Raw genomic sequence first — 8,177 nt, 5'->3', positions numbered from 1 at the left:
ACAATAACATGAAGTGGATCAACAGATTGATGTGATTTATGTATAATATACCTAAATTTAAAAAAATGTTATCTAAGCAGTATATTTCAGAAAGATCTTCTCTGGACACTTACCTTTCTCCTACATTGGTGCTTCTGGCAATCACGAATTTTAGTACACTTTGTTTCACACAGATATGGCTTATGACATGGCATGCGCTTGGTGTGCTTTCCACAGCGACACTGTTTTTCAACTTCCTGGGCAGCAAGATAGGGGAAAAAAAGCGGGGTATTTTTAATACAAAACAAAGAGTGAAAAATAAAACATTCTACCACGACTTGTAAAGAAAAGCTCATGGGAGAATAACTTTACAACGCTCTATCACAACAGGAAGTATATCTCATGCTCTGAATAGATTACCTATCTGTGCAATAACTATTTGGGGACCTTGAGGCAGTATTACAAACACTGGGCTCTAGACAGCACCTCACTGTAGCCTCAGTCTCACCAAGAGGGAAGCCCCTTCAAGGGAGCCAACTTGAGCACACAGCACAAGATGTCAAGTGTAAATGCAAAACCAGTTCATACAGAAAAAGTACATCTCCTGCCCAGTAAACTAGATTAATCCATCACATACATAGGTAGTTTAAGAAGCAGATGAGCAGGTCTATATGACTTTCATCTCAGCTATCACGTGCTCACTGCTATCACCATAGACTTTGTAGCCACAGTTGGTTCAGGAAGAAACAACTGAGAGCAGGCAGAAACAACTTTATAGGCCAGACCGCAGCAGACCAAAACATTATTTTTTTTACTAACAAGAAAATTCTGTTATGTCACAGCACCTTCCATTTCAACAATGAATAAAGAGCATAACAGGACAAAGCAGCAAGGAAGAGCTGGGTAAAAATTAAGTGTCTTTTAGGGCATAATTACTTAAAAAACAAAACAAAACTAAGCCAGAACAATAAAATCTTCATCCACACCTCAATTCAGATACATAATGCTCAACCATTAATTCAGAATTGTGTGGAGCGGGAGGGGAATAGGGAAAAAAAAGTGTGTTGCTTTCAATGAACCGAAAGATTCACATAGATTTTGTGATAGCTATGACTTCATTTTCCTTAGGAGACTTGCACTGTTCAGGCATATAGTCTAAAAACGTTAACAAAAAGTGAACCTGCTACAGGAAGACTAACCTGTCTGCATGTTTCACAGGGACCTCGATGACAGCGCTGTGAACATTTATGAATGCCACATTCCAGAACTTTGTCACAACTGTCACCACAGGTGGGCACATCTTCTGTACAAGGCAACGTGAACTCTAAATGAAGAGAGAAAAGTACAAACATTTAGAAAAATAAGCCAAAATATTTTGAAAAAAATGCACTGTGTAATACGAGTTCAAATGCCAATCCTCGTTTTTTTAAAAGCAGAATTAACCTAAAGTACTGACTGTCAAAGAATGGGTGACTTTTTTAAAAAAAATTATCGTAATTTAACACAACAAAAAAAACCCAGCTTACTTGTTTTTTCACATGGACAGGACCTTTTCCCAGAGCGAGGACAGTCTCCACAGGGACCAGCATGACAAACTTGTTCACATGTGTGATTACCACAAGGCAAACATTTCCCACACACCTGGAAAACTCAGAGAAACCAAGTGAATGGAATGTAATGAACTACACACCAACACAGAGCAATACAAAGGGAAAAACTAGGGATGAGAGACATCTAGATGGAATTCAGCTTTCTCTGAATCTTATTAGGAAATCTTATATTCACTGAGTTCCAAATAAAACTGATCACGCTGCAGTGATCTTGGCTAGAAGATCACTCTTTAGAAGTTAGTGGTTGATAAGACAGGTCACCTGAGTAGTCTCAGGCCTGTGCTGTGCTGCACGTACAGCTTGGCCTTCAGGTCTGTGTTGTGCTGTAAATACCCCTTCGCCACAGGACAAACTTAGTGCAGCATGGGAGGTTGGAGGTAGCTCCCACTCGGTACCAGTGATTACGTCTCCTGCACGTCCTTGCCTTTATCTGAAAGCGCAGCAAGGAGTTATCTGAACATCCTTTATGTTTGACAGTAAAGATGAACAGAGTTGTTTTATTGTAATGAAATCCTACTATAGCTTCAGTGACCAAAATGTGGTAATCGTTTCTTCAGATGAGGTCTGCACCACATGCTGAACAGCTTGGGGTTCCCAGCAGGTAAAGGGCCATACTATTATTTATATTATACCCCGTTTATCTAAAGCATTAGCTGAAATAAATCAGAAATTTACTGAGGCTGAGTGCCTTTCTTACTGGGATTGTAATGATCAAGTACCTCCTGGTGCAACCTCCTCCCAGTTACTTAATTTTTTTAAATTATTTTCATTTTTTCACAGTCTGTCAATCCGTAGCCTTGGCCCTAAGAATGGGCTGCAAATACACTTTACAGTAAATAAGCACGAAACTTTTATCTACTAAGCTGTGTTTTCACGCTTATTTTTGAAGACAGCAGCTGAAACTTCAAATTCAAGTTCATGAAAACAGAATATGCAAGGTCAAATTCACTGCTGGTTTAACTCCAGCACAATTCCAGAACAGTGACAGTTTAACTACTGTCAGAAATGAACTGGGTCAACAAGTAGATCCATTCTCAAACATCGATGCCTATATTTTTGATTGCACTTTCAAAACTTAGTAAGTAAAATAATTTTCTTACTGAATGAGTTTCTCCAATCCTTAATACACAGAGTCATCAAATTTCATAAAGATGAGAAATAAGCTAAAAAAGGACAGCTTTAACAGACCTGATCACACTGCCACTGCGGACTTGCACAAAGTCTTTCTGCTGTCTGTCTTCCACAGATGCACCGCTGTTTACTGACTCGTGGACAAGGCTGACAATCTCCTGGACGTAATTGTGAAGTGACATTGAGAGAATGGCTCATCTTAACAATTAAAACTACTACTCCTCTGAAATAAGAAGGCAGGTCTACCTGCATGACAGGAATTCTCACAAGTGTGTTGTCCACATAGCAGTGTTCGTCCACACGGCAGGCGACATGACCATTCTTTGGCACTGCACCTTCGGGGCACTGGCTTAGCTTTCTTACAGTGACACGTTGTTGTGACCATCTTTGGGCAAGGCGGACAGGGTCCTAAGTACAGGAAAAAGAGTATCTTGCTAATGGCCATTCAGCAAACGCAGCCTTGACTACATCTGCTTTACTCTTAAGAATTTTCAATACAGTTAGCAGGTTTTGAGTAAAAGTGTGTAACAGCTTCACAGATACAGGCCACACAACCACAAGATGCCATAGATTTACCTGGATGACAAAGCAGCAAACATTTATGACCACAAGAAGGTTTGAATTCCCTCTCACATATCTGACCACAGGAGTGAGGAACCAGCCATGGGTCCAGAGTTGGATTCTCCACTTTTCCACAATAACAGTAATACCTACTGGGAGTTTCAGACCGTTTGTATTCAAACCTACATTTTGGACTACAAGGGAAAAAGGGAGTGAAAAGAAAAGCAATTTTTGGAATAATTTTTTAAAAGGAAATGCAGTTTTCATCATTTCAGTTTCCCAAGATTGTTATCAGCCTACCAAAGAACATTTTTAAAACTACTGTAATCAATAACTACATAATTAAATTTATAATATACAATAAAGATCGTGCTATATGCCAGATTTTTCAATACATTCATTAGAATGTCTAAGGCATTGTTCTATCACTGCAATCTTTTTTCCCTAAGAATATAATAAAAAATGAGCATAGCAAGCATACAGAACAATTTTTATGGCAAGTAATACAAAATGAACGTATGCAACAGAGAGTTAACCTACTTAAATACAACCAATCAAAAAAAAATTTAAAAAGCTTTTTTACCAGTAGCAATTTATAAACCTTGTTTTACATAGCTTAATGATGCTATTAAAATTATGCATAAAATTTAAAATTTTATATAAAAGATTTTAGATTTTATCAGTTCAGCATCTTAAGACAGTATAGGATGCACACCTTTATTTGTTATCCTTGATAGTATCAGATATTGAAAAAACCCATTATTTCTAAAGGTAGATAGGCACCAAAGGTCTGGAACTTGTTAGTGCCACAGGTCCCAAAGGCTTTCAGGTGTGAGCCACAGACAAGGGAGGCAACACAAGGAAGGAGAAACAAAGCAGCTCCCATTTCTGTCTACAGTGGCAAAAGATAACAGACAAGGAGCTCCTCCTCAGAGCAGGACAGAAGCTTTGAAAGACATGTGCACTTATTTTTATCAAATAAAAAGTCAATTTGCCCCTATATAATACATTATAGGCCATAAACCATTTCTCCATAGTAACTGCAGTTTTGTCACGTGTTAAATAAAATACTATTTGCCTTGAAATTTTTTCATTATAAACATTATGCTTAAACACAAAACTAGTTTGTAGTAGAATAAGCATTATCAACTTCAGGCACTGCCAGCTGACACTTTAATACCTTATTTCCTAAGCAAACCTGCTCTTTGAAATCCCACACTAATACAGCTTCTGAACCCACCAGATGCTTTCAACCAAATTTGATAGAGGAACGTGTCTCAAAGATACTACTGCACTTTTCTACATGAAAGTAACTGAGCAAATAAAGCACAGAACAAACATGCACAGAGAAACCCTGAATGACTTTTCAAATGCAAACCTCCTGAAAAAACAAGCTTTATTTTTCATGCAGCCACAATGTTACCTTCCTCTTTATACAATGTCATGTAAAGCTGCAAGACTAGCTTTATACAGAGACCAAAGAAAATCCCAAAACCCTAAATCCTGCATTTTTGTAACTGTTTTTTCAATTTATTTATTTATTTAATGGTGCAAATCTTAAAAACAAATATGTAAAGTCATTCAGAAATAAATATTAGAAGCTGAGACAGCTAAGTTACCTTCTCAGAGGTTAAAACAAATTTGATGCAGGTTTTTAATATCACTGTGAAATATTCCCAAATAATGTCAATGAAAACTTAAAAATAAATCAAAAAAAGTAATAGAAAAATCAGTCTTCTAAACTCTTTTTTTTTTTTTTTTTGGAGGGGTGCATGTAATTTACAAGTACCATTCCCTTCTAAAGTAACTCCAGTCCACATACGTTTCACAATAGAAGCATCTGTAAATGTATCATGAAAAACTCACCATGGCCAGGGATAATCTTTCTTCCCAAAATCACTATCTGTCAAAGGAGAAGACACAAGGAAAAGGCTGTCCTTGGCCCACTTTTGGATGCACACCAGGTGAAATATACAAAAGCATCCACAACAGCTCCAGACCTAAAGAGCAGACACAAGTACCAATCGCTTTAGATTAGGTGTCTGTTTCCATCCATAACATCTAAAAAAATAGAAGCTTGTTAGTTTTCCATTTAAAAAATGGGTTTCCAAAGATCGATTGTATCTGTTGTTTACTGTTACAGACTCATACCTATAATATTTCCTGCTCCTATGGGAAGTTTTGCAAAGGCTTATGGAGCCCAAAATACTCACATGATCACAGAAATGTTGATCTAAACACACTGTTAGAAGTCATGTAGCACAACCTTCTGCTCAGAGTAGGACTATTGCCAACATAGCTCAGTTTAGTCATAGCTTTGCCTAACAAAGATGGAAAATCCTTAAGGATGGGGACTCTACAACCACACTGAGCAAAGTACTCCAAGTGTCACACTACCTTCCAAGCACTCAATCTGCAACAACCAAGCCACAGTTTGTGCCATTACCCCATATTACACAACCTATCACCACAAATATGACTCTTACCACTCCAAGTAGACAGAGGCTGCAATCATATCATCCCTCTGCCAGATTAAACAAGCCCAGCTCTCCCTCCACCTCTCTCCCTGTCCCATATGGTATGTCTCTATACATCTTGGTAGTAAAAGTACTAAAAACGTTTCTTCCCCACTTTTAAACTTTAGTAGTTACATACAATGTTAGTAAGAAAAAGATTGATTAAAAGTGTGGCTTTCAACCTAGTGTCTTCTGTTCAAAGAGCAAGAGAGGTATAAAACAGAACAGAATTAAAAGCAAATGCATTTAAGAGAGAGTTGACTTTGCCAGTATCCTGTCTCCATCACAAAACCTCTATATTCTTCTTTCCACTTCTCTTTGTCATTTCTGTAGTGAAATCACAATCCTTCACTTTGAGTATGATCATGTATCAGTATCAACAGAAATGTGGTTTTATGACTTTAGTACTTTCCACATATTGATGTTTTAAACTGTCAGCTTAGAAAGACTGTAACAGTTTGGTAAGAGATGCAGCAGAAAATTTCCGGTTTTAATTTTTTAATAATTTATGATATGGTTATAAAATGATACTGTGGAAACAAGAAAAATTTCCCCATTAACTTATAGAGGACAAAAATCAACAACATAAGTTGCTAAAAGTACAGTAACTAACTTCCCAAAACTAAAGCTAAAGGAGACGTTAAGTAAACAAACACACTTGGCTGAAGCTTTACAGATTCAAGATAACTAACAAACCAAAAGGATTTCCAGGTTGCCAAATCATCTCACTTCTGCTGAGACAAGACTAACTCTATCAAGAAACACAGAACTTTAAAAAACAAGCTAAACGAATACATTAAAGTCTGAAAAAATACAGATTAAGTATGTTAGGTATTCATACAAAAGATGGTGTATTTCCTTCTAAAAAGAAGTCAATGACTACAGTTTCACTGGATGCTCGTGGTCCATGTACATCCAGCTTAAGAAGTCAAAGATTTTCTACATTTTTTTCTTATAATGTTAAAGAAAAAATTGCAAACGCATTTGATTCAAGTAACTAACAGAAAGACGGATGGGTCTGTCAGTGTCAAAAGGAAGTTGATACGTAATAATAAAAGCAAATTTATGTCCTGAAATGTCTCCCACAAAAAATTTACCTATACGAAATAAGACAATGTGCTCAGACACGCCATCAGGTGATCTCTCTCACCTGATCAGCATTTGGAGCAGCTGCCCTACTATAAATCTAACAATATTTCCCAACTTCCTTCTATTCCTTGCTTTGGTGTTTGCTATAACATAGCTTGTTGAATACACACCTCTAAGCCTTTAAGCACTTCATTTTTATATCTGCTACTCTCTAAAATTTAAAATTAACTATTTTACATTACAGTAGTAAACGTATGTCAAAAAATACATATTCTGATTGCAAGCTATGTATATTTAGGCACGCATTCCTACAAGTGTTTGAAAAATCCAAAGACACTGAAAATTGCGTTTAGAATTCTATTATTTCAAAACTACCAATCCCAAGAATTACCCTGGTAATATAATTAAACAGAAGATATTCAGGCAGTTATATTTGCTTTATTCTAAAAGACCACTGTAAAGTACTTACAGCTTGGTTCCTTTTAACTGAAGCAATGCAGATCAGACATGTCATAGCCCCCGACTGAAAAGCTTCATTCATGTACTGTCTTGTACGTTCCAGTTCACTTGCATCTCCATCTTTAAAGTATAAAGATTTTTAAAGCAATCAGTAATGTTTGACCTGCTATTCTGTACACGTTGAGATTGCTGTAAAAGCACTTTTTTTCCTTAGAGTTCAGTCATATAGCATTACAAAACCACAGTATTAGAAGTATTTAAGACAGTTTCAAAACTATACTATTGATTCTGCATAAAAAGGCATGAAGTACTGCCAGCATGCATTGCTGGCAACAAATTTTTTTAATACAAGACATAAGAATAAAGTGCTTTCCCTGCAATTATGGAAAAAAAATCTAATATACAGCCAATAACACAGCATTGTTTGTGCTTTCATACCAAAATAAAAGTCAATAAATAAAAAAAAAAATTACCAGTTTGACTGGTGTAAATGGTAAATGTTTTGGCCAAAATCTTTCCTTGTTTTACTTCAGCATCTTCATCATCATCTTCAGATGAGGAGCTAAACTGGTCTTCAACTAGCTTTTTTGCTGCAGCTTGATTAGCCTTCTTAATTTCCTCAAATTTCTTCTGTGAAGATAATTCTGTTAAGATAACAGATTAATGATAATTAATACCATGAGTTAATCATATCACTACATTGAGTTCTACATACTTTCAAATTTCCTTTTCTTTAAAGAGCTTGCCAGTTTTATGTTAACAGCAACAGGGTGCTACATTTTCAATACCACACAAGAGGAGATAAATTGTATTTTCTTCTTTACTGTGCATT

The 8,177-nt window shown here is 36.4% G+C and overlaps 1 protein-coding gene across 1 annotated transcript in view; it reads right to left on the bottom strand.

Annotated features, from left to right (window-relative positions):
- NFXL1 (nuclear transcription factor, X-box binding-like 1) overlaps positions 1-7,989 on the bottom strand; it is a gene marked incomplete at its 5' end in the record, with an annotated part of 42,324 nt that extends 34,335 nt beyond the window's left edge. The window contains 9 exons of the mRNA XM_010136812.1: positions 114-236; positions 1,179-1,303; positions 1,506-1,620; positions 2,778-2,878; positions 2,967-3,128; positions 3,297-3,475; positions 5,148-5,281; positions 7,356-7,465; positions 7,819-7,989. Of these exons, the coding sequence (XP_010135114.1) occupies positions 114-236; positions 1,179-1,303; positions 1,506-1,620; positions 2,778-2,878; positions 2,967-3,128; positions 3,297-3,475; positions 5,148-5,281; positions 7,356-7,465; positions 7,819-7,989 (1,220 nt within the window). The remainder of the gene's footprint in view (positions 1-113; positions 237-1,178; positions 1,304-1,505; positions 1,621-2,777; positions 2,879-2,966; positions 3,129-3,296; positions 3,476-5,147; positions 5,282-7,355; positions 7,466-7,818) is intronic.
- Positions 7,990-8,177: the final 188 nt, after the last annotated feature.

The sequence above is a fragment of the Buceros rhinoceros genome, unplaced genomic scaffold (genome assembly GCF_000710305.1).
Source record: "Buceros rhinoceros silvestris isolate BGI_N320 unplaced genomic scaffold, ASM71030v1 scaffold16875, whole genome shotgun sequence".
NCBI lineage: Eukaryota > Metazoa > Chordata > Aves > Bucerotiformes > Bucerotidae > Buceros > Buceros rhinoceros.
The sequence above is the reverse complement of the archived record's forward strand: the minus strand, read 5'-3'. Positions and strand labels throughout refer to the sequence as shown.